We start from the raw sequence: 27,817 nt of genomic DNA on the forward strand, positions 1-27,817 counted from the left end.
TTACGTATTTGTAGCATTATTGGTTAATATTATTATTATTATGGTTATGAATGAAAATAATAAGAACCAATATTCCAGTATGGCTTCGAATATGATTAATATCCCCTGGATTAAAACCGGTTCCCAGCCATACTGAAAAATAATGTATAACATTGTATAACAGACAATTTTCGAATATTAAATTAAAAATCATAGAATTAATACTAGTTTTGTTAGCCCAGGAATTTGGCCCCTCGGGTCTAACAAAACTGGTCTATCTAATACGATGCGATAAATAAATAAAAAAATATTTGGTAATTAGAAATTTATCCAGCGGCCGTTTTTGGGCTCCTTAACAGTCAATAAAACCCTATGCCAAACCGCTATAAAATTTGCCTGGAAAATGGTTGTGTTTAAATATGTATTCCGTCTGATGATAACAAAATTTTTACGTCTATTTCTAGAAATAATTAGAAATTATTAAAATGTTTTATTAACTTGATAAAATAGATATTCAATAAAATTTGCACCATAATTTTCTTGATAACAATAATTTGGCAGTCTATCCCTAAAAGCCTCTAGTGGACCATCTACGCACCCCACCCACAGCCATATCTTAAACAAGGATGATATCATCAATAAAAGCGAAACTTCAGACAAAAAAATAAACATTAACAAATAAGGTAACAACACATTTAATATCCAATAAGCATAGAAGTATAATTAATTCTAGAAACTGAATCTTCGAATAAACTTACGGAATTGGGGTTTGACTGTAGGTCCATCAAACATTACAGGAATGCAATCAATTAATTTGATAAGAAATCTATTTTGATATTCAATATTCAGTTACTATTTAACAATTAAATAAACAATTAAACAACTAAACGAGCGTTACTTTTTCTACATAGGTTTAAAGATTAGTTGAAAAATGGCGGTGGAATTTACAGAAGAGCAGACAAAAAGAATGCAAAATTGTTTTAATATGTTTGACAAGGGATAAACTTTTATTTTGGTGTAAAATTATGAAATTTGGTCAATTTACTTTTTAAACAATGTAAAAATATGGGAGCTGCAGCTGATTAAAGCCGGCCGCCGATTTTTTTTACCGCGACAGTCAAATCCTAAATAATTTTTTCGTCAAGCTGCTCTTACAACTGCAGCCTCTATGCATGCATCAGAGTCGGTTTTAAAATCTGCAGCTGATGAGCCCTGTTAGAGAAACTATCTCTCTCTAAGATTATCAACTTTAATTAAGGTTTAGGGCTTTTTCTAACTTTCTTATTGTCCCTAATTATTTTCAGTGAAAAACTATATAGAAATCTTTAACCTAAATCATATTTTTACACATTTCTCTTATGGTGCTTATATCTAGTACTAAAATAAATTGAAAATAACGCAGGGAGGGGTCTTTCTTTTTCAATATAACCTAACCATTTACAAGCAAACGAAGAACAACCTCCCCCCCCCCCCCCTACTTTTATTTATTTCAAAATTGGGGTGTAAGACTCAGTTAAATCGTCATATTATAACTTTAGAATTTAAGGTCTATGCGCGGCAGAAGCGCGGCCGCGAACCCAGATTTATGTGCTCTACAAGGCATTTATGGGAACCCCAACAAACAAAAAGATTTATCTGCCTAGGACGGAGATGGTAAGATAGTTCCTAGTGAACTTGAGCAGGCCCTGCAAAATATGGGATTTCAACCCACAGAGGTACAGCGCTTATTATATTGTTGTAGCACAGATACACAGTATCTGTAGCAATTTGTCAGACTGTAATCACGCAACCTTCCCCGAGATCCCCTAAGGTTGCATGGGGGGAAATTTGTAGAAAGTTGGTATTCTACATATGAAACAACTTACATCATGCTATCCCTTGTCCATGCTCCTTATTCATATAATAGTGCCAGTAATTAGGGTTGCTTAACACTTCTGGCCAGGGTTATGTAATAATTGAGTAGCTTCCATGAGAATTGCGGGTAAGCTTATTATAAGTAAATTAGAAAACACCAAGCTGTGCGCAAAGCTTACCAATCTGTGATTGTCCAAATAATTCTCTTCTTTAATCTCCGTGTGCATTTGAATCCTAACTTCAGAGAATCAGGACTACATACATACACACTTTATTCTTTTTACAGTTTCAAAATATCTACCCTCCATGTTAAAACTAATCTAAATTAATATTGTGTGTAATGTAATTAATGAGAAAATTAATAGTTAACTAAACTGTTCTCCAATTATTTTTCCTTTTCTAATTTTACTGAGATTTGTATTTTTTTCTGAGGGCCCTAGCTGTAGACCTAACACCTGCAAATTAGTTTTTAACTAGTCATTTACCAATACTATGCTGCTCTAATAATTGGACTATAATATTATTTTCATAAAAACAAGCAAACAAATGTTCAGGAACAGCTGAAGGAAATGATTGCTGAAGCTGATATTGACAAAGATGGTTCTGTTGACTTCAAAGAATTTCAGGTATAGTATGTGTTTGCTAAAAGTGATGCATTTGAATTTGAATGTTGAATTTAACTTTAATTGTCTAAAGCTAAATAGATAAAAAAAAAACTCTTCAAATGTAGAGCAAAATATTTTTTTTAATTTAAGAGGGGTTTTCTTAAAAGAAAAACATCTAAATTTACTTTACAATTTCAGGCAATGATAAGAAAGAAGATCGAAGATACTGCAAAAGAGACCTTTGCTGAATATGATAAGAATGGAGATGGATTCATTACAAAGGACGAGGTTCAGAAAACAGTCCAGAGCAAGTAAGGAAGCAGCTAATAGTGCCTATAAAATAGTGACGTCATACAATACAAGTGACCTATGATAGGCTAGTATACAATATACTGGAATATCATTCGTCATTTGTATTGTATGTCGTCATTTTTATTGGCACTATAAACTGCTTCGTACGTAAGATCTTATTGTAGATTGACATATAATCAAAAATAAGATTAACTTTGTCCATTTAAAAGATTTTTATTTTTATCTAAATCTCAAATTGAATGACGAACATTTTTATGACAGTTGTTATTGTATTAATCCTGCTAGTTTTATAATAATATTTGGTAGGTTTATGATTCGTTTGAGCAGTGAAGATGCAGAGAAAATGATTATTGAAGCTGACACAAACAAGGATGGAAAAGTCAATTATGACGAGTACCTTGCATTTATGATGAAAATGTAATTGGCAGAAAAGTAATTTATATTTCAATAAAACATTTGATTTGTTAAATTTTGATTTTTTAGGCAACAATAGCCATTTCGCTAAAAATTAGCAGTTAGCGAGATCCTTTACTACACACAGACAGAGAGACATCATGTTAATATTATATAATTATTGAGTTCAAAACAGCTTAACTTGTTTTAGTTTATGCTGTTTCTTTGCAGATTTGTTTAGGAAGAATAATATAATTGTTGGGTGTTTAGTAGACTTTAGTAATAGAAATTGCTAAATTTAAAGTTCTTAGTAGTTACTGAGATCTTAATCTGAGACGGACATACATCATTCTACTTTGTATAATAGATATAATAAGGCATACCCAATTATAAAAAAAGAATTTCCTATAAAAAAAAATCTATAATTACAGTAAATAAATATAAAAAAAATACTACTTATAACAACAAGAAAATATCAAAAATCAATTATAAGTAAAGAACTAGAAATTGAAAAACTCTTATGAATATCGAATCATTATTGATTATGATTAATTGTAATTGTACAAAATCTATTACGCCATTCATTTAGATACCAAGAATAATTCTAATTTACATCTGAGACGAAAATTTTAGTTTGTTCTGTTTTATTTCATTTAATTTATACCTCTAGGGGAAAGAAAAAACTAGCGTTGAACAAGGCACAAACATCCCAACAGTTGCAATATTGTTACAGGGCAATACGTTTTTCCCGTTTGTGTCAAGACTTTTCTCTAGTATTTTTTTAATGACCCGCGTGTGACATAGGAACAGCGGGTTAAAACTTTTTAACGTTGTCGCGATTTGGGCCAAAATTCTAACCCATGTTTTTACCGTTGACGAGTGTGTTACGTTACAGTTGCGGGTTTTAAAATACACGCGATAGACTTCGGACTCGGCTCCGACAGGCTACTTTGAGTTCTTGAGGTAAGCAGTCGGCCCCTTGATCACTTTCAATTTTTTATATTAGAATAAAAAGAAAGTTTCTTTTTTATGGGGGAGGGGGGTCAATTTCTAGGGACAATTTACCTTAAAAGGGTGGAGGAACCCTCCTCCAAAATAATTATTAATTAAACTTCCTTGAACCTATGAGAAGCTACATTGTAAAGTAGAATCATATCGGTCATGATTCTAATTTTAGAAATAAGTATTTAAAAAAAAAAAGGTGGGGTGGTCATTTTTCTAGGAGCAATTTACCTTGAAAGGGTGGTGGAACCCTACCCCAAAATGGTTATTTGACATATGAGAAGCTTTACTGCAAAGCAGAATCATTTCGGTTTAGCGGATGGCAACTCATAGACATCTTGTTAATTTTATATCAATGATAACTCAAAATGCTAATGTGAAAACGCTAGTATAAATATATGTATGTATTTCCCGTTCTTTTTACTTTTCCAACCAAGAATAAGTATTTTTGCAAATACCTAGTTTTCATTTTAATCTTATAATATTCCGTTAAGCTAACTAATCAGCTTGTAGAGTAGCCTCGCAGCTTACATGAGTTGCGTCCTCAATAATTAAAGCATTTTCGGCGTCCTTTAATTATACATTTCCAATAACTGGCAAAATGTTGATATTATTGAGTACTCTTTAATTACTAACCATTTAGATGTTATTGACGCAAATAATTGATATTTGGTAACTGTATGTACACAAAATAACATGTGAAAATTATTTTTCGTATTTTTAAAATCCCAAAACGCTCCCTGACAGGTAATCAGTTGGGCGTACGGATATAGACAAATTATAAAGTAGATGTATTGCAATTATTTAAATCTAATATATATTAGTTTTACTATGTTTTTATTTTACACGTAGCGCATCCGCTCGTCGTCGGGAAGATTATAGGTTCGAATCTTGGACCGACACCGCGTTTTAACTAAAGACGTTAAAAATGGTTCCTACTGATGCTATTTCAGGTGTGCGACATAAATAGTAAGAATAAAGGGAATGCTTTGGCCCTTAAACAGGCACAACTCACTACCATCCACAGTTAGGACTTCGCAGACAAAGGTCGTGCAATCAAAGGTTTGGTTGTCTGATGGATGTAGCTCCGGTGGCATATTTTTGTAAATATCATCATTATGTGTGAACCGGGATATGATAAACTAAATATTGATACTCTCTCTCTTAATGTTTGTCCATATGTGTGCGCACTAATGTGCAAGTTATAATCAAGAGCTACGCTAATACAGGACACAATAGTCCTTGTCAACAGTGTTCTGTATAAGTGTGAATAGAAAATAACCACCTTAATCTAATTTTCATTGACGAGCATCTGACGAAATCACCAGTAAGAAACCATAATTATTAATTAATGCTTGGACGATTTAATATATTTTTAGAAATCGTTACACAGTTTACGCTACAGTTTTTACTTTGGCCAGTACAAAAAAGTGTAATTTGTAACACTTTGAATTCAACAAAACATTTGATGTTACAGTCAAGAACATTTGCAAACACGTGATTAAACTTCTTATTATCGTTGTTGAAATAAGGCCAAAATATTCCAGAAATCTCTTACATTTCTTCAATTTTCAATATAATTTGTGATATTATTTAAAAATCTATATAAAAACCTATAATAGTTGATGTTGTATAATGTCTCATGTTGCTAAAATCGAAGTATTTCCTCACGTCTTAGAATACTTAATTTTCTTTTAATTGGTTGAAAATCAATCTATTTTTAAAATATGATTTTTTAAAATTTCTTTAAAGCTTACGTAATTTCAGATTTTATTTGATATTGCCTGTTCAAAAACAATATTAACCAAAAGGTATTTTTCATTATAAATTGATGTAAATTACACCATTTAATTTTCCAGACGATTTTAAAATTTGAATCTCTCATTATCAAATTTAGTTTTGTTGCTAACCCAACCTATATTCAAATGTTGAGAATAGGGTTTTGCCGGATATCCGGCCATTTTCAATATCCGGCCGGATACCGGATATTAAAGCTATCAGAATACTGGGTATCTGGCTGAATTCTAATGACGTATATCCGGTTAACAGGCCGTATATCCGGTAATTTGCCGGATATCGAACGTTGACCAGCTATCCTGGCCGGATACCGTATATCCGGCATTAGAAATCAGCCGGATATCCGATATACGGTATCCGGCCAAAAAAAATATGTGGCCCAACCCTAGGTGAGACAAAACGAACAATTTCCAACAGATGTTCTTCCTTTATGAGAAGTGAAGCTACTATATAATTCACGTTGTCTGTACGGAAAATGTGTTTTTATCGACTGTTATTTAAGATTGACAGCTCATAGTTTTGGTAAAGATTTACTGTATTAACAACATCAACTATACGATTTACTTGCTCGTTGGTCCTTAAAAAGGGCATAAATACTTATCTTTTATAAAGGTTTCGCAATTTTGTTATTTGTCGAATTTTTTCTCTCTTTGTGTTTTCTATTGAAGACAACTGAACATCTGCTATAAAAAAAACGCATTTTGTCCGTTTGCTTATTAGATTTTTTTGTTCTTCGCTAATTAAGAATGTTTTCAAGTTTCAATGTGTTGCTTCAAGTTTTCCGCATTGTAAAACTGTGATTTTTATAAATATCAAAATTGGCCAATTCAAACCTTCACAACAATAAATGAAATCCTATTTTATTTACCAGGAAGTCCAATCGTGCATTTTTATTATTTTCGCCTCTTTTAAAAATAATTGCCCCATAAGTCTATACTATTAATTTTGTTAGTTCGATTTGTTGAGCAGCATTTTCATTTTTGTTTAAAATCTAAAGTAGCAAGTATTTATTTTAAGAAAGCGTTTTTCTGAAAATCTAGATTTTTCATTTCCTCGATGAGAATAGTTATTTATCGCATCGTATTATAGACAGTTTTCCACGGATATTAAGATAAAGAAATATAAGATTAAAACCAGTTTTGATAAAGGGCCGAAGGCCCGTTCCAACAAAACTGTTATTATCTTATATTTTTTATTTTAATATCCGAGGAATATTGTCTGTAATACGAAAACATATGTATTATGTACATGATTTTTCAGTATAACTGAGAAACGGTTATATTCCAGCGGCTATCAATCGGTTTCTAAAGTATTCTGGAATAAAGTTCTTTTTTTTTGCTACCAAACCAAAACCAATTTAATACAACTATTTATAGTATTTTAAACAAGAATGATTAAGTTCTATGCTCCTTGTTCAATGTGTAAAATAATTAAATTTTAAAAAGAAGGAAGGTTACACAAAACAAATTTAATTGCATAAATTTGGTGTATACTGTGTACTTATCTTTTTGTTAGGAAAAAGTTGGATATAGAATTTAAGGTGTCTTGAAGAGTTACTTCGCAGCAAAATAAAATAAAGTACCTCATTAATTATCTCATACCTCGTCAGGTTCAAAAACCCAGGATAAATAAGGGGAGCCAATTTTTTTTTCTTTTTCTATCCGAACAAGTACCCGGGGTTCTAGTTTAAGTAACACCCATCAGAAAACCAACTCTTTGATTGCACAATATTTGCCTGTAAGTCCTAACAGTGCTTGGTATTGAGTTCCGCTTATTTTGGACCAAGGCTTACTTATGACGCGTTGATAAGCCGAGATTCGAACCTATCTCCTCCACGGCGACGAGTGAATACGCTACGTGTTAACCCACGGTCGCAGGATAAAAAACAAAACTTCCAGCAAAACCTTGTTGTATTGAAACTTTCAGACAATAAGTTACAGACATATTGATAATAAAACTAGTTATAGAAAAGCTTAGCTTTTATAACAAATCTGAGACAAATATTATAATCTTTATTGGACAATGACTTGTCGAACTAGAAACAATTTCAACTTTTCATAAAAATGGTTTTCAACAACAGAAATAAATATTTGAAAAATCAAGTAAAATAAATGAATTATGATTTCCAACAAGTATGACATATCAATATGATGTTTTTCTGTGCTTAAAAAGTTAACTTCATAAAAATTATTTGTATTTTTCCAAATCTGTTGATTTTCAAATATTTTTACCTGTTTTTTTTAAAAGTACGAATACAAAATTAAGACTGAATGAAATATCCACTTTATCCAATACTAGCAGCTGCGCCCCTATCATTTAGGGGCTCTATATTCGAAAAAGATAGCTTTAAAAAAAATCTCAGAGCCTATAAGAAGATTCACTGTAAAGGGGAACCATATCGGTTTAGCAGTTAACGAGATCCATCGCTACAGACACAAAGGCTCACTTCTTTATATAATAGGATAGTAAATGAAGGTTAATTAAGACAAATTTCAACAGTTTAAATTTTAGAGAACTTAAGCTTTGAATCAAATGAATTTAAAGAGGCCATTTAGAATATTTTTGATAACTAGCGGCTACGCCACTAGAGGCATATAAGAAAAGGGGAAAATTAGAAGTCGACTAATTTTTTTTTTTTTTAAAGAATTGGTGGGGAGTGATTTTTGTAGGGGCAATTTCTTCAGGCTGGATTTCTCTTCCCCCCCCCCCCCCCCCCCCTGTCATAAATCTTCCTCGGGCTTCACTGTAAAGGAGAACTATATCTGTTCAGTGGTTAGCGAGATTTTTAGGTACACACAATCAGATAAATAGACACCCTGTTACTTTTATACAAAATTCCAAATTATCTTCTGAGACTTATTTCTCTTGTTAAAGCTTAAATTGATTATCTTAATTAACGAAAATTTCAACATACTTTAATATCATTACAAATCACATATTTTTTACAAATGTTAACTAACATAGTAAATACTAATCAATATAAAAATAACATTCTAGACTTTTTTATCTACATATTTTGTAATTTGTGCTATTTTTATTAAAAGTTTTTTCTTACATAAACAAACGAATACAATTTCAAAATAATCTCAAATGATAAAAGAACTTGTTTTAAACAAGTAAACCTGCTACTCTATTTTATATTCAATAAATTTGAATGTATATACTCCCGAAGCTTTTGTATAATTATTAAAAGCGAGGCTTTTCTATAATTAGGGTCGGTCCGTCCGTTCGTCCGTAACGGATAGCTTTTTTCGTTAATTTAGGCATGTTAGAATAGTCCTATTGATTTCAAACTTTGCATGGTGATTCCTGTAGTAGTTAGGTACGATTTAGAAGGCGTAGCAACTCTATAATCATTACTAGAATGTCCGTATGTCCATTTTAAACATTTTGATATTTTTACTTTTTTAACAACAAATTTTTATGTAATCTAATAATCCGATTGATCTGACTTTTGGTATACTGATACCTGGAACAACAAAGTACAACATTATAAGCGAAGCAACTCTATAATCAAGTCCTAAAAATGTAAGTATGTCCATAAACATTATTCTGTATCAAGCAGTTTTTTAACAATTTTACTTGCAATTTTGCTTCGACTCTTATACATTTATATTCTGATTATTTAGTTCTGGCACTATAAAAGTGTTAATGTCCGTTTGTCCAACCGTTTCAGTGCTTCGCTTTTATGGATGATGTCACCCTTGTTTATTTACAGCATCCCCGCTTTCCCCTGATTTTTTAACCATTGCACGCTCCCTTTATAAAATATTGTCCTGGTTATTTTCCATTATTTTTGGGCTAGTTTTTGCTGGTTTTAATGTAGCTGGACAAAGTGTCTCAAAAATTCAGCCTTGTGACGTCATAAAAACGAGGGATTATCCATCTCTTAATTAGGGGTTGTCTTTCCCTCTTCTTTTCTCATCTCCCTCATTTTTTTGAAGTTACATGGCTGATTTTTGAGACGCTACGTTTGCCCAGCTACGTTTTAATAATGTGCAAAACTAGGCAGTAAAGCCGCCGTTTTGACGTCAGTAGCCCTCAAAGTAACAAAAAATTCATATGTTTTAGTATTTATTTTTTCTTGCTTAAACCAAATATAGCAAAAACGAAATTTAATCTGTCCTGAACTGTTTTATTCATATTGCTGTTCTACTTATGAACCTAATAGTTCTATAAAACAAGGCAAAAATATTTATTTAAGATATTTCGCTTTCCAATCTGTTCTAAACTGTAAAGATTTCTTGGGTTCTAACTGAGTTGGCTGATAGCTGGAATACGGAGACCTGAAACAAAATATTTTTTTTAAAGAGGTTGTTAGTGGTCTGACTTTTTGCCATTTGGAAGGACTCGCTTTACCTAAATAAAATCGAGATTATCAGTTCAAAACCGTTTGGTTTAATTATAAATGTTTTATAGAAGGTTGCGTAATTAAATAGCTTGTAGCCGTCGTTAAAGCGTTTTCATTACATGTCAAAAATATATTTTTTGACTAAAATAGGTCTCATACAAACACCTTAAGATAATGACGATTTAAAATGTTTTGTTTAGATCTTTTTGTTCTTATTAATTTTTATCAGTAAAGTTGATCTTCAAGTGTATGTGTCCGTTTGTGTCTGTCTTTTTGATTGTATGTATTGATGGGGTTTTTATTCCTAACCCTTCTGAAGTTTAGTGAGTGTGTGTTATACGGGAGATGACGAGCCAAATACGTTATACATATGGCTGAGCTCCCAACATTTAGGGGCACAGTATTTGAAGGATTAAAAATTAGCATAAAACCATAATAAAATTTAAAACAGATGAAGCTTCTCTAAAATGGAGATTTCAATCAGTTCAGTAGCTATCGAAATCAAAAACTATAGACAAAAAACCTTACTACTTTATATAATATGATATATCATGTATACTCTACTGTTTGGACTATATCGATTTTGCTTATAATTTCCAACAGCTTCGCTTCCTATGGGCTTAATCCTTCTTGTATTAACTTCAATAATTTAAAGTAATAAAAATAGATTTTCACTAGTTTTATAGTTCTTTCTATCTTTTAGTCCTTTTGTCTGTCCGTTTGTATCTGTCTGTAAGTCTGGCCAATAAATTTACAATAGAGTAGACCATTAGAAAAATTTTACTTCAACTCCTACATTAGAAATCTCCATTTTTTAAAGACTTGAGTCTTTGAATGAACTGTGAGATTTAAGAGGTTTTTATAGCTCTTTATAGTGCCTATAAAAAAAATTAGGTCCTAAATTCAAATGACCAATAGTAGGCAAATACACAGACTAAATTACCTATGTCGGGCCAATATACATTCTAATTGACCAATGGTTGGTAAGTATGATGTCATTTTTTATAGGCGCTATAAAAAAAAACTTATAGAGGTACTATGTAGAATAGTAATAAAAGGAGACACTATATATTAACTGTCTATTGGATGAAATCTATTGTAATCTAAATATTCTTCCAATTGTCCTAAATAACCAGCTCCAAGAATTATATCAAACAAGAACAAGAAGAACTAAAAGCAGTGTAAATCAATTTATATGTATACTTACAGTTATTGATAGTCTAAAGTTGTATAATAATTCAAATTTTCAATTAATTCTACCAATTTTCAAGGCCAAAATTAGAGACCCGTTAAAATCTTAAATTTGATGTAGACAGCGCTATTTTTAGTTGTTTAAACATAACATTCAATTCAAAAGAAATATAAATAAAATGTAGTGATAAACAAGTCATCTTACAAAAGACATACAATTAATTGCAAAGCTAACTTTTCTTGAATACACACCGTTTGATGGAGGTATCAAAAGAAAGAGTAGCTTCGCTGCAAAAATGCAAATCTATATTTGCATTTTTCCTATCCAATAAATTGATCTATAACAATTCTTCTTTATACTTTCTAGTAATTTGACCTCAGCAGTACATTTCATATTTATGAATTGTTTTAAAAATAGAGAAGAAAAAATGAATAAAAGAAAAAACTAAAGATTGGTTTCATTTAAGTGAAATAAAATATCTGTCCTTTCACGTTTAGAAAGAAAAATGTACTTTCCACTTTCAATCTTAGTATTCAAAAAAAGAAAAGAAAAAAAATATGGGGATGGAAGAGGTACCCACCCCAAAATAAGTAAAAAGTACTACAGAACTCCTGCGGTTAGCTAGATCTTTGGCTACATACAGACAGACACATAGACATCCTGTTATAGGATTTATGCCAAAAATATTAAGATTAGATAAAATTAGGAATGGTATTTAAAGTTTATAAATTACCTGTTATGAAGATCTTTCTTACCAACCAAGAGTGTGTCAGGTTTGAGCTCCGGTAAACTTGTAACCTTAACATAATACAAATGTTATCCTTCCTTATATTTAGAGTTCTATTTTCATCAAAAATATTGCTGGAAGATTTGTCATTAAAATAAAGGTATAGATATGTAATCCTAATAACTAACTGGATCCAGAATTGGAGACCTTTTTCGTCTTCTATAAAATTGCTATCTGCTCTTTTGCAGCGACTTGGCTGTGTTAATATTTGGCTGATATTCAAAGACCTAATTGAAAGACGGCCAAGGTTCACGGGATAGGGACATTCAGTTATTTAACCCCTTCCCACTCTATTGTTAACTTTACTGCCATTACTGCGCTTATTTAGATTTTAATTGTCTTTTTATTATTTTTTGCGAAAAAAAATTAAATTGATGTTACACAGCACAGAAGGAAATTGAATTAAATTTCAAAATTATTCAATTTTTACTTTTTGTTTATTCATTTTTATTTGTTATTGTTGTTTGTTGCTTATTTTATGCATTTGTTAACTAATTGAGTGTTTAGAATAGAGTCATAATCTTCATATATATAGTTTAATGATTTAATTGATGACCCTAGTTTGCTAACTTTTTCCCCTGCAATTACCAGACTCGTCACTGGGTACAACAGCCGCAAAAAGCCTACTCTGCGTAAACCCCCCTCTCAAATGCAGCCACCTTCGGCGCCACTCAGCAGCAGCAGATAAAAAAAAATTATTCTAAAAAGTTGATTAGGCAGAATATATGAATTTTTATATCCTCCAAATTTAAATGTATTTTTTAATCCAATCTTATGTATTAGATGTTATTCTGTAGATATTTTAAGGTAGAAAGGAGCATTGCTTCTTTAAAAATAAACGAAAAATTTAACAGATAATTAAGGTAGAATTTTAATAATACGATTGGGGAAAGATAAGTTAAGCGTCCATTGTTCAATCACTGAATTTATAAAAGGACTTAAATTAATTTAATTATGATGGTTTCCAAGGCCAAGATGTACTAGAAACATTTTTAGAAGATATGAAAGAGACAAAGCTATTTCATTCTATTTCTGTTATTATTAGTCTATTTTAAACTCTATATTTCACAGATAAACGTCATTATTAGTTGATGCAATCAAAATATAATAATTTTCAAGGCTGAAGTAGATCAATAGAACAATTACTCTACAATTCTTTTCTTGGTTACAGTGGCGTGCACAGTGATTTACCGGGAGAATTCAAAACCATTAGGGGTTGAAAATAGGAGAATGCAGACCTAAACAATTATAATTTTATGGGGGGGGGGGTGTAGACACCCCTATACTGCACGCAACTAGTTGGTTATGTGAATGGTCTAAATCCTGGCTTAAATTATGCAACTAAAGTTCAAAAAGATCTACATGCTGCTGCTTGTCATATTCCTGACACTTAATATGTTTGCCTAGGCCTAAATGCTCAGAAGTTTTAAAAAGAAAAGAAATATGATCTAGGGGAAAATTTTTTGCCATCGTTGCCTCTAATAAAATTAGCTATTTAAAAGAACTAATGTACTGTAGTCTTTGTTGGAATTACAAATTTTATGAAAATATTCGAATGTTACTCTAAAATTATTTTTTTTACATTCATCTAAAATTATTTTTTCTCCATTCTTTTTACAATGCATAATATTTAGAGAGAGAAAATTTAATGTGCAAAACATAATAATTTAATAATCTGCTCACATATTCATTTGAACAAGTTGATTGTTTACAGTGAAATAAGGTTATAAAAAAACAAGCCCACCTCTATTCTATTAATAATCCAAGTTACTTTAATAATTTATTCTAATACATTACTTGCGTTCTAGGAGTAAAAAAAAGTTATATATATATCGTTATATATATTCCTATTGTGCTAATAAAGGGAATTAAATAAAACTAAAGCACTGCCAGAAAATGCATGAGTTATTTTTTTAACTAAAAGGAAGGTATAAAAATTTTCCTTATCTTTACTTTTAAAGTAGTAAAGATATTCTCTAACTTCGTTGTATGTCTGCAAGTCTGTACCTCCTTTCAAAAGGCATTAAAACAATTTGTCAGTAAATTTTATCAAAATATATTCATATAACACTTTATTCTACTCAGTCGCCTAAAAATCAAGTTTTTTGCATTAAATTTTTGTCTGTACAGATTTATTTTTTCTAGATATCTTTCCCTCCCTGTTTATATGCATTTTACCCTTATTTCAACTAAAACTAAAACTAAAAATTGCGATTTTCCTCTCCAACTTGTAAAGTTGAAAGATAAGGTTTGTGCAGCCGCTTGATTATTGCATCAAACAATATTTACCTTACCTCGTAAGGGCGAGATTCTCTTTCGATTTTAGGATCATCTAGATAATCCAGAGCATCATCCGCTTGTAATGGAATGCGATACTCTAACACCCAAGGATATTAGGTTAAGTAACATCAAACAGACAACGAAAACATTGCACGACCTATGTCTGAGAAGTCTTATGAGTTACGCCTATTTATGGACCAAGGCATTCCCCCTACTATTTATTTCACGCTCCTGACATAGCAGCAATAAGTTCCATTTTTAAGGTCTTTAGTTATGACGTGGTGTCGGACCGAGATTAGAACCCTTCATCTCCCTTACGACGAGCGGGTTCGCTACGTGTGGAGCCACGGTCGCATCATACAACTTGTCAATTTGTTTATAAAGAAAAATTCCGCGGTTGCCATACCCGCAACTGTTACTGTTATCGGATCTACAACGATAAGACAATGTTCGATAAATTGATGAACCATAAAGATAAATTACCCCCTCTTTAGATTAAAATTATTGGTTAAACATAGGGCCGTGATTGAAGCAATCAATCAGCATTTTTGAACAGATTAAATACCAAAAGATTTATTGACTATTTAAAACTAAAAATATAATTTATATTTCAATGTTCTCTCCCTCCCTGGTTACTATGGACAGCTCAGTGAAGATTAATTACCCTCAACTTTGATTATTATTTTCCTTTCATTCAAATTTATGCTCAGTTCAATACTATTTTTCTACCAATAGCCTTTTAACTTTAATTTTCTAAAATGAATTTAGAAGTTATTGACCTATTATTAGATTAAATATAGATGCGCCTCTAGCATCTGAGAATAAAATTACTTGTGATAAAATAAGATAAAATACATGGAATATATCCAGTAAGCTTTAGTTCCCAGATAAACCCCTTAATAGTAGGTGTAATTGTATTTTTAACCCCTAAGACTGTGCCCCCATCTAGTGATAAAAATATCAATAACATACCTTGTGAAATCTTAGAGGAAAGCCAAGAATTTGTCCCCCTCTAGGGATACAAATATCAACTAAAATACCTTGGGAACTCTTTCAGAAAAGCTAATAAATGTATTCCCATTTAGAGACGCAAATTTGAACAAACAGATCATGGAAAAACTTCCAGGAAATCCAATTAATGAGTCCCCACCTAGTGACACAAATTTCAACTTATATGTAACACTTCCAGGAAAGCCAATGACTGTGACCCCATCTATTAACGCAAATTTGAACTAACATACCTTATGAACTCTGCTAGGAAAGCAAAAGATTGTGTACCCATCTAGTGACGAAAATTTGAACTAGCATTCCTTGTGAACTCTACTAGGAAAGCAAAAGATTGTGTCCCCCTTAAGTGACACAAATATCAACTAAAATACCTTGGGAACTCTGATATGAAAGCAACTAAATATGTAACCACCTAGTGACACAAATTTAAACTATCATACTTTGTGAACTCTGCAAGAAAAGCAATTTAATGAGTCCCCATCTAGTGATGCAAATTTGAACTAACAGACATTATGAACTCTGCTAGGAAAGAGAAAAATGTGTCTGCCTCTATTGACACAAATATCAACTAACATACCATGAGAACACCTTCGAAAAATCCAGTGAATGTGTCCCCATCTAGTGGTGCAAATTTGAACTAACTTACCTTATGAACTCTGCTAGGAAAGCCAAGAATGTGTCCCCCTCTACCGGAGGAAATTTGGAAGTCAGTGAAACTGTTCTTTATTCGGGAAGTAAAGTCAGGCTTAGGCATCTAAAATATGCAGAGCTAACTCTTTTAGGAATAAACATATTTAATTTCAATAGTTTTTGTACATAAAGAATGGTTATATAGGACAATTTTTTTGCATGACTAACACAGCAAAAAAAAAAAAAACAATGACCAGGTTTTTTCATTTATTTAAGATGGCTAATTTAATTTATTGATAAAAACAATATATTACTTGTAGATAACTTTCTATTTAAGCCATACAAAAAAAATGTTTAATAAAAAATTTCCAAAGGTTTTTATTATAAAATGTTATTAATATAAAATATCTATACCTGGATTGGCGGTTGTTGAGGGGGCGAGGGTGGGAGATGTCCACCACCCCCAAGACCACCATGGTTGTGTCCACCGTAGTGTACACCACCATTTAACATTCGACCCACAGAGTCTTTTTTAACAACATTACTATAATGTCCTCCATGCGGCACAGAGCCATTCGCGAGTTTTTCTGTTTTATTAAGGCTCTGATCAGACCCGTATTTGGTTCTTGTAGGGCTTATGGATGAGTCTTTTGGTTTGTTACTAATATTATTGTTATTGTTGGCGTTTTGATGTTGTTTCCGTCGGCCAAATGAGGGAAGATAGCTGGATAGGTTCTGGTTGAATCTCTTCTGTTTAGCACCATATGAATATCTGAGTTAATAGCAAGGATAAGTATTTTGGAAACAAAACAATCTATAATAATAAATGTTTTCCAAATAAAGGCTTTGGCTTTAAAGTAGAATTTTTTACCTTAAATTAAACTAAAGTTGTTTATTTGAGTTTTAAAGCTCATTTATAAAAATATCAAATATGGTTAAGTTTGTTAGATATGTTTTTTTGTGGATAGTTTCATTTATTTATGAAGTTAGCTTTTAAGAATTTAACAAGTATAGTCTTTTAAAGCCAAACTCTACTATTTTTAAGTTTTTAAATTCTTAATAGGCAAATTTATCTAAATGCTTTGCTACCAACTATGCTTTCAAGATATGTAAGATAATATCTTAGTTTAAAAAATAGGTATACATTATTTGTTGATATGTTCCAAAATATAAATCCCCATGCCTGCGTCCAGGTGACTCCAATAGCTCTCCATCAGACAAATCCAGGTCAGAATCCAGGAAGGGCTTAGTATAGCTGTTACTCTGCTGTACCTGTAAGATTTAAAAGTACATTTTATCACTGAACTTTTATTTGCTGTCTTATTGTCTATTAATATCAATAAGTCCGTCAATTTCTTTATGTTTCATGATTGATGTGTTAAAAACATTTTGTGAGTCGAAAAATTTCTGTTTTGTATTGTTTTGACAAAGATATTTATTTTTATTTCCCATCAATTGTATTTGATGAAACGAACACCACCGGTTTTTATTTTGTTATCTATCAATCTATCAACTTTCTATTTATAATACTAGCTAAGCCCTTAGTGGCCTCTAGGGGCACTTGAGGGAGGGGGGATGATAGTCGAGTTTTCGAACTATCTATTTTTGTTTTTTAAAAATGTTAATTAGGTAAATTATTCATATTTTTGGATGGGGGGGGGGGGGAATGGTATTTTTTGACGGTTGTATGCAGGAGTATGTAGGTACAGACAAACATCCCATTACTTTTAAATAAGTATTTCTTATGAACCTATCTTACCTGGACGGAAGGTTTTGTATGTCCCTTCTTATGCTTGACAGACATGACATCACTAGATTTGAGTGACTCCAGCAGGTGTCTGAGTTCATCCTGGTCCCCAGCTGTTAAACCTGGATCCTGTAGCTCATGCTCCTGCACGTAATTAGGTTATTGGCATTATTCTTATCATTATATAATGGATATCCTAATATATAAAGTAATAAGCTTTTTTGTCTGTACCGAAGGATCTCGCTAACCGCTGAACTGATCGAGTTCTCCTTAACAGGGTAGCTTCTCATGGTTCCCGGGAAGGTTTATAACTATTTTGGGGAAGGGTACAACCACCCTACCAAGAATAATCGCCGCTAGAAAAAAAATCAATTGTCCCTCCAAAAAAAAAAAAAAAAAATTTAAACTATTTTTTGTAAACTAAATTTTAAAAAATATGTTTTGGGATTCAACTCAGCCTCCCTTAAGTGCTCCTAGAGGCCTCTAGGGACGTAGTCGCTGGATTTTAAAATATTGTTAAACTTTAAGAAACAGTTTAAAATTGACAGATAAAGATTCCAGTGAAGGGTTGAACTAATATTTTTATCTTGTCTTTAATACCTTCTCTATATTTCTTTAGCTGAAAATTGTTCTATTAAGTTGGAAAAAATAAAAAAATAGATATTTTTAAAGCTTAACACTTTAGCATAAATATTGTTTTTATGTTATTTTTTTTAAAATGAATGCCAATTTTCCTTGTAGTTTCTGAGTCCTTCACGTTCAAATACTGGCTCAACAGGAGCTACTGGCATTGTGTGCCTATCACCTTCCGCCCTGGCGCTCCGCCGCGCCTTTGGCTTCAACGCCACACTGAACCGCGCTGAGCCCGCCGATCCTGGCTGCGAGTTCACGCGAAAATATGAATGTTTTAGGGATTCCTGCGCAGAGCTGCGCCAGGTTGGATTCCACGTGAGCGTTGCGTACATCATGGAAATTGCGCGCGCACCAACCCGCGCTCCTAAAATCTGCGACAAGTGTGTCGGCGAAAAGCGGGGAAACTTGAAGCTCATCTGGGCGGCCAACTGTTGTCCTTGCACCCAATCCGAGGCTCCCGGCGTTCCCAGCACCGAGCAAATTTTATAGATTTGATCAATTTCTGACGTGCCTGGAAACAGCGGCCGCCGTGTGTATAACTCCGCCATAATACACCCAACCGCCCACACATCAATAGGACTGGAGTAGTTTGTTGAGCGGAGAAGCACTTCCGGAGCGCGATACCATCTCGTGCTCACATAATCTGTGTACGGCGGCTGCGAGCGTATTTCGCGCGCCAGGCCGAAATCGGCGATTTTGACACATTCAGGCGAGGCGCATAAAATGTTTTCAGGCTTCAGGTCACGGTGGAAGAAACCATTTCTGAAAAAAAAAATCTTAATAATCATTTTTTAACATTCATAAGGTTTCAAAATATTTAATTTTTGTTCATATATTTTTCGTACATAGGAGGACAAAAGTAGTAAGTTCGTACATAGAAAGGTTATAGAGTAGTTACTAAATTAAAAACATTTATTTAAAAAGGAAAACAAGAACCTACCTATGCATGTAAGCTAAACCTTGTAAAATTTGCAAGATGATCATCCTAATACTGTTCTCTGGCAAGGGTTCACTATTTTCTCTCATTAATCCAAGTAAATCTCCTAAATAGAATAGGACATTACGAAAGCAGCTTATAATGCCTATAAAAAAATTGACGTTATATAATACAAATGACCAATGATAGGTCAATAAACAGACTAAATTACCAATTGCAGGTCAGTATACATTTTAATTGACCAATGTGAATGGTAGGCAAGAATGACGTCATTATTATAGGCACTATTTTTACAACTAGAAAAAAATATGTTTTTCCAGTATGGCTTCGAAACCGATTAATATCAGTTTTCAGTTATACTAAAAAATCATGTATCGTATTATAGATAATTTTCTACAAATAATTAAACCAAAACATAATATTAACACTATTTTTGTTAAACTGGAATTATTCTATAGACGTCCATAAACGAATTTGGGGGTGCCGTAGGCACCCCCAAAAATTTGTTCATTTTACCCCCCCCCCCCCATTTAAAATTTACCCCAACCATTTAGGAGGGGGTATTTACCCCCCCCCCCCCCAAACAATTTTGGGGGGGTAAATACCCCCCCGAAAATAGAAAATCTCTAACAAAAAAAAATTTGCGGGCTTCGCGCGCATTTTTGATAAAATTTAAATTACTCTCCCCAAAAATTTTACCCCGGGGGTAAATTTTTTTGGGGGGGTAAACCAATTTTACCCCTGCCAACAGATTTCAGGGGGGGTAATTACCCCCCCCACCCAAGCAAATTTTACCCCCGGGGTAAAAATTTTGGAGGGGGTAAAAAAAATTTGCGGCGCGCTTCGCGCGCCATTTTACCCCCCACCAAAAACCGAATTACCCCCCCTTAAAAAAATTTTACCCCCCCCAAAATAAAAAGCTTGGACGCCCCTGAGTTATTCATATTTTATTATAATATCCGTGGAAATCTGCCACAATACTAATCGATAAAAAATTATTATTGTGTTTTTTGTTATAATTTAACGTACATTTCAAGTTTACACATTCAGTTAAAAAACAATCATTATTCCTAAAGCTGTAATAACAAAACCTTAACATTTATCTATTATATGAAAGCCTTGCTCCGGAAAAAAATCCGATAGGAAATTAAATTTGGATAATAATTAATTATGTCTAACTTTCGAAAATATTCAAGATCCATAACAGCGAAGTGCAAAAAATATTACTGTGTCAGGCAAACGAACAGAAACTAAAATAGAATAACATCTAATGTTAAGAACTTCTAAAAAAGAAAATATCTTATAAATATGTAAAAAAAAAAGTCCTTAAATACATGACGTACGGACCGAAGTTAAATGTAATTGTACAAAGGCTTCGCTTTTTAAAAAAATATACAAAAACAAACAATTTAGCATTCTAAGAATTGTAATTGTGTAATTGTTATTAGAACAAGGACATTTGCACACAAAAGAAAAAAACTCATCTACTACTCTAAAATACTAAATCAGAATAAAAGTTTAACAAGGACATTTATGTCCACTAGAAGAGCAATATTACAAGCTAAATAACACTTGAAATAAATTAAACATTTAATATTCGTATAAATATCTTTAAATTGTAAGCATTTAATATTTTTGGTTTCATCAATAAATAATAAAAATATAGTTAGATTCTTTATCTTACTCAGATGTAGCTACGGGTAGACCCTGTTACGTTTTTTGTTCAGGTACTATATCCTTCCCTCCCTGGTTGTTATCAGTAAATTGTATTGCAGGAATAACCTCGTGTGCATGTAGGGATTTAAAACAAGGACAATCATGTATATAAGTTGGATAGCTGACCCTGGCCTCTTGGGGGCTCAATCACCCAAGGTATTTAGTTAGGTAACACTTAAGAGACAACCCACTCTTTGATTATACGATCTTTTCCTGGAAGTTCTAACTGTGCATGATACTGATTTGCGCCTTTTTAAGGCCAAGGCTTTCCCCTTACTATAACTAATAATGTCGCGCATCTGACAGAGCAGCGGTAGGAATCATTTTATCGTTTTGACGCGGTTAATTAGATTATTCTCGCAAAAAAAAACTTTGAAACCCACGATTCGCTTATTACTACCTCCCCTCCTTCAAAAAAGCTTAGTTGTCCTTGCTCAGTGCTCACGTTATTTAGAAAATTATATAATATACCCACCAATTAAATACTTTTCTCATCTTGTTAATGTTTCATTACCTATATGGATATAATCTCGTGAAGGAAGATTAACAGACAACAAACTGACATTTGTGATTTAAAGAGTAGCTTCTTAAATAAAGTTTTACCTTTTATATACTCAAAAACAAAGTAGAGTCTGTTATTTTCTCTTATAACCTCCTGAATTTCATTCACGCATAATTTATTTTATATCAGTTTGACCTTATACAAGCGTTTGATTGATTCTCTACTTTTATCATTTTATAATCTCAATAAAGAACAGGTTTTTGCCTATATTTCGTAAGAACAATTTCACCGGAAAACACTAATCCCAGGAGGTTAGTATCTTTCCTTTTTCTTTTAAATAAACTAATTTTTCTAAAGACTAGATTTAATAATAATAAAAGAAAGGTTGACAATTGTAACTAGATTTCCCTTTAAAGCCAAGAATAAAATTCTTTTCTAGCATAAAAAAAAACCAGGCAGTTTTACATCACGATCGGAACTTTCATGTTTTAGAACAAAGATTATTCCATTTAATAACTGCTTATTTACGCATCCACGGCAAACTGTTTATAATCATTTAAACGTTAAAACGAATTTTATCTAATGATTAAAACTGGTTTCGTCCTCCCAAGAAAAAAAATATTTTGTTTCATATTTCTTTTTTTTTCATATTATTTTGCGTATCTTGAAAAATAATAAAATATAAACCCAGACAGACTCACAAACAGAAGAAATAAAATAAACATTTGGCGACAAAAAAAGCACAAAGTTTACGTGATTTATTTTTTCTTTTGTTTAAAGTTTTAACCACTTTCATTAAGAAAGCTGTGAAGCTCCAAGGATACAAAAAAAAACAAGAATAATTTTATACATAAGTCGCGCGAAATCATCATTATATGAAAGAAAAATAAACTGATATAAAGTAAAATACGCATTTTTAATACTATATATTTAATAAAATTTAAATTACTAAATTTACCCCTGCCAACAGATTTCAGGGGGGGTAATTACCCCCCCCCCCCCCAAGCAAATTTTACCCCCGGGGTCAAAATTTTGGGGGGGGTAAAAAAAAATAGCGGCCCAAACACGAATTACCCCCCCCCCCCCAAAATAAAAAGCTTGGACGCCCCTGGTATGATGTAAGGCAGTAATGTATTTATGTATGTAGTTTCAGATTTCGATAACTACGTAATCGATTAAGCTTCACACAGTCCCTGGGGTGGTTTATTGCTATTCTTTTTTATTTCCGCTTTATGATGGGTTTAAGCTATTATTCTATTTATTCCTACCCATTAAATTACACAACTGCTAACTCGATCCTAGTGGTGCAATTGCAATTGTATGTATGTATGTATGTATATATCACCACATTTAGATTTTCTGAAATCAAATTTGATTGCAGGCTTAAGCATTTTAAAGTAACTGTACGTAGAAAGTGATTGTAGACGTATGGATGTGTATACGTTATAGAGTAGCTTAGCTACCTTAAAAAAAACATGCAACAAATATAACTTTGCAAAAACTTTGACATAATTCTTTTTTTGTAGTGAAGCTGCTTTACAAATAGGCTGTGGGTTTGAAACTTGTGTAAATATGTAAGAGCGAATAAATGCAAAATCCGCTGAGGGTGGGAGGAGACAGTGGCCTGTAAAATACATGTGAACAAAATCTTTAAAACACGAACTCTAAAACAATTGCTAAAATGTCTTTTAACCATGTACATTATCATAATAACTGGAGGTTGCGCCCCTAGCATCTAAAGTACTTAAAGGGTAAGGCTAAAACCACACAACAAGTTTTGAAATAAAATAACCTAAAACCATTATGGAACCTATGTACATTGTACACTTCCCAAATTGGAAGAATTTAATAGGTTCAGTGGTTAGAAAAAATGTACTGACAAAAACCTTACAACTTTGTGTAACATAATATGAGGGTAATTTTGTTCGTCATCATTTTTCATGTACATCAATCTATCGCCCAGTATCTTATCCCTTAAGATCCCTAAATCAGCTATACTGCATTTGGATGCAATTATCTTTGTACTTTATATAATAAATTGAAGCAGCTTGATTAAGGACAAAATTGTCCATAATCTTCGGAAGAAAAGTTTCATTATCAATTGTGTAAGATTTACTAGTTCCAAAAATCTATAAAAGATTGCTTACTTATCAAAGAGAGGGAAAACTGGCCTTCTAAAAGAAATAGATAAATAGTACAGACAAAAATCTTAAAGAACATGTAAACTCTGTATATTTGAAATTTTTACAGATTTATATGTATATAAGAGGCAGAATGTCTAATTGACTGTCTGTATGTTATTTCATCTCCATTGAAGAAGTATAATTTCACATCATAAGATTTATCGCCCCTAGAAAAAAGTAAATCCTAAAGCCATTCAGATAGAATAGCCATTCTAACAATTTCTTTTAATAATAAACTGTTTTTATTTTTATGTCACAAAAATCCTTCAAAACTCTTTGTCAGTCACGGTCTATCTTTTTTTGAAAATAATGTCTGTAGTCTGTAAGACAACTGAAATATCAGTCTTGTCTAGCTAGGATTATTTATTTTAACATTTTTCCTTATGACCCACATTTCAAATAAAATAAATACAGTTAATGGGATTTCTTGGTTTTTGATAAATTTCCAGCGTGGTTATTTATACTTTTTTGCATTTTGCATAGTGTGTACTTAAGAGTAAATATGGACTTAAAATCATTATGATTTTTCCAACTTTTATTTAGATTAAAACATACTATTATAATTTATTAACAGCGAAGCTTTTCTAATATTGAGGTCGGTCCATCCTTAAAGAATTTATTTAGGCATGTTAGAATCAATTTCAAAATTTGCATAATGATGTGGCTGTACAATTTTTAAAGCGTAGCAACTCTATTTTCTTTACAAGGAAGTCCTAACTTTTTTATTAGATTTTTTTCTACGATATAATTATCTTATTCATCTATTTTATTTAATAATGATTCCTAGGACAATAAGGTTGAACATTATAAGCGAAGCATCTCTATAATCAAGTCCTGAAAATGTTATGTAAGACAATATCCTGTATTTAAAGAATTTTCAAACAAAGTCATATACAATATTATTTTGGCTTGTAAATTAATATTATGCAAATTGAGTTCTGGCTACCTAGTTTGTCGTATAGGCTTAACTGTCGATTGCTTAAAATAATTCATCGCTTAAAAAAATTAAAAGATATATTTAAAGTTTTCTTAACCTATCCAAAAAAGTAGAATAATCTATATAGAGGTGGTCAAAAATAAAGATTACTACTTCATTATATAGAAATGATAAAAAATGGTACAAAAAACTAACTTTGTTAAGAAACCTAAACTATAATAATGTCTGAATAAGTTTTACTTATAATTAAGTTGACTATTGTTTCTATAGAAAAAGTTACAATTAACAATTTATTAATTGTCTAATGAAAATGGTAATATTTATTTAATGGTTAATATTTTTATTTATAATTTTCTACAGAGGGAGGGATAGACGAATTCCCCCCCCCCCCCCATCGTCGATGAGATATTCCAACACCACCTCCCCCCTTCCCTCAACAAATGTTACATTGTCAAATTTTATCCTAATACCAATAATCTTATACTTTCCAATGACAGAAAGTTCATTTTCCTCAACATATTTCATGCTTTCCTTGAGTTTGACAACATTAGGATGATTCAATTTCTTGAGAGACTTGACCTCCCTGAGGTCCATGACCTCGCTCCAGCTGTAGTACTTCCTTTTCATCGTCTTGATGGCCACCTTTTCCCTAGTCTCCTGTTACATTTTAAATATAAAAGAATAGGAAAAAAACCTTAAATTTTTATAAGACACAAAGATTTTTGGAAGATTGTGTAAAAAAATATTGAATCTTAATCGGTTTAATTTTTTATTACAATTCCCCAAAGTCCCTAACACAATTGTTTTATAAAACAAGGATGACAACATCCATAAAAGCGAAGCACTGAAACGGTAGGACAAACGGACATTAACACTTGTATAGTGTTAGAACTTAATTATCATAATATAAATTTATAAGAGTTAAAGCAAAATAGTAAGTAAATTTGTTGAAAAACTGCTTGATACAGGATAATTTTTATGGACATACTTATATTTTTAGGACTTGATTAAAGAGTTGCTTCCCTTATTACATTATACTTTGTTGTCCCAGGAATCAATATACCAAAAATCAGATCAATCCGATGATTAGATCACATAAAATTTTTTTGTTAAAAAAAGTAAAAAAAATCAGCAATTTTAAAATGGACGTACGGACATTTTGGTAATGATTATAGAGTTGCTACGCTTTCTAAATCGTGCCCAACTACTAAAGGAATCACCATGCAAAATTTTAAATCGATAGGACAATTCTAACATGCCTAAATTAACGGAAAAAGCTATCCGTTATGGACGTACGGACGGACCGACCCTAATTATAGAAAAGCTTCGCTTTTAAAAACAGCAATGGATGTTAAGGTTTAGTACAATTGCCTTACAGTTCCAGGGCCCTGCAAGAGATAAAATAAAATTTTGAAAATTAGATAGGGAGGTAGAGGTTTTGCATATCGATTTAAGTTTCAAGCTAAAACCTGATAAAAAAAACACAAGTAAACTATCCAAATTCTTTTATCCTTTCCTGGTTATAAGCAAGGTAGACTAAGCCATAGGTTCCATCTCCGACTACATTTACCATTTTATACCTAATCATTGGGAATAATTATAGTATAAATGATTTTTTTTAAATTTGCCTATCCCGCTCTCTAAGCCTTTTCTTCGTATATTAATATGCAAAAGAAAAACTAAATTTAATTCTTGATTTTAACAACAGAATTTATTTAATTCACGTTGTAAACTTCTAAAAATATATTAATTTGTATCTTTTTGACTTCAAAGTAATCAAAGCAATCAATGTATTATATATACATAGGTGTTATTAGTTTGAGTATTGTCATTAAATAGAATTTATAAAAAAAAAACGTAAACAAGCACGTTGTTTGAAATGAAATGCTAAACAGCTTTTAAAAGGAGAAAAACAGTGTAGCTGAATAAACATGGTCTAATGCATCTTTATGATGGACAGACAGTTTTAAAGTAGCTGCACTTCTAAAAAATGCTCTAAACAACTTTTACCTTTTGAGGCCTCGTTGTTGTTCATGTCTGATTACTGAATCAGACTGCTGTTGATGATTCAGCGGATGCGATTGTTTCAATGGCAGCGGATGATTGTGGACCATATTGCCACCTTGGCCGTGGCCAGTGGCAGCCGCCGCTGCCTGGTGGTGGTCAGAAGCTTCAGGTACTTGCATCTGAACTCTGGTGGAAGCATAGGAAGACTGATTTGCGTTGCCATCTCCCACTCCATTGTAATAACTATTTCCATTGGCAATATAACTGCCAGAATTTATAATGCCATTTGGCTGGCCACCATATTGTGAATTGTTTCTTGGCATGGGAGTTTTGCCCTCGTTGCCAGTGTTTGTGTCGAACATGACCGCTGACATCCGGTTAGGGCTTTGGCCACTCTCATCATTGTCTCTATATCCTCCTCCTTTCTAAAAGATTAGGAAATAAAATCAGAAACTAAAATAACTATTCTATTCTAAGGTTTTATTTAGATTACACTTGAAAATTTAAAATTAACTCAAAAAATAATTTCACATGATGCAGATTGACTTACTAAATATTCATTAAGTTTTTTCAATTATGGTATTTTTGTATTTATATTGGTATATCAATTAGTTTCCTTAAGACACCTGGTAAGGCAAGGTGTATGTTGCCAGCTTATTTTTCGACAGGGCATTTTGTTATTTTATGCTTAGAATTGACTATTTGGAACTAAAAATACCAAAGGTATAAAAACTAGAACTAAATTGTACCTGAAAGTCGTCTGTATTGTCATCCATGCTACTGTATGTTGAGAAATGTGTTGAGTACTGGGTGTATGTTGCCAGCTGGCTGCCTCCAGGGTCATGCTCTTCTTCTGCAGTGAAAGCTTTTCAACTCAAAATAACAGCTCAATTTATTTATTTGAATTTTTTATGTATAGGAATAGATAGATATTGTATTCTTCAAGAAAATTATTTTCTTTTTAC

General features: G+C 32.1%; 2 protein-coding genes across 2 annotated transcripts; one reads left to right on the top strand and one right to left on the bottom strand.

Annotated features, from left to right (window-relative positions):
* Window positions 1-850: 850 nt before the first annotated feature.
* Window positions 851-3,219, top strand: LOC145312751 (uncharacterized). Its single transcript, XM_080151996.1, has 5 exons — window positions 851-974; window positions 1,621-1,694; window positions 2,388-2,459; window positions 2,637-2,749; window positions 3,057-3,219. The coding sequence occupies exons 1-5, from the start codon at window positions 911-913 to the stop codon at window positions 3,169-3,171; spliced, it is 438 nt and encodes a 145-aa protein (XP_080008122.1). The 5' UTR covers window positions 851-910; the 3' UTR covers window positions 3,172-3,219.
* Window positions 3,220-9,497: 6,278 nt separating this feature from the next.
* LOC145312477 (uncharacterized) lies at window positions 9,498-27,628 on the bottom strand. Its single transcript, XM_080151735.1, has 14 exons — window positions 27,602-27,628; window positions 26,856-27,277; window positions 26,365-26,425; window positions 25,362-25,505; window positions 21,827-21,875; window positions 19,511-19,613; window positions 18,664-19,332; window positions 18,268-18,274; window positions 17,950-18,081; window positions 17,374-17,462; window positions 16,605-16,962; window positions 16,207-16,314; window positions 12,219-12,283; window positions 9,498-10,228 (listed from the first exon to the last, which is right to left on the bottom strand). Exons 1-14 carry the CDS (start codon window positions 27,626-27,628, stop codon window positions 10,138-10,140), a joined length of 2,325 nt encoding a protein of 774 aa, XP_080007861.1. The 3' UTR covers window positions 9,498-10,137.
* Window positions 27,629-27,817: the final 189 nt, after the last annotated feature.

This window comes from Acartia tonsa, chromosome 2, assembly GCF_053477335.1.
Source record: "Acartia tonsa isolate MP-2025a chromosome 2, ASM5347733v1, whole genome shotgun sequence".
Lineage (NCBI taxonomy): Eukaryota > Metazoa > Arthropoda > Copepoda > Calanoida > Acartiidae > Acartia > Acartia tonsa.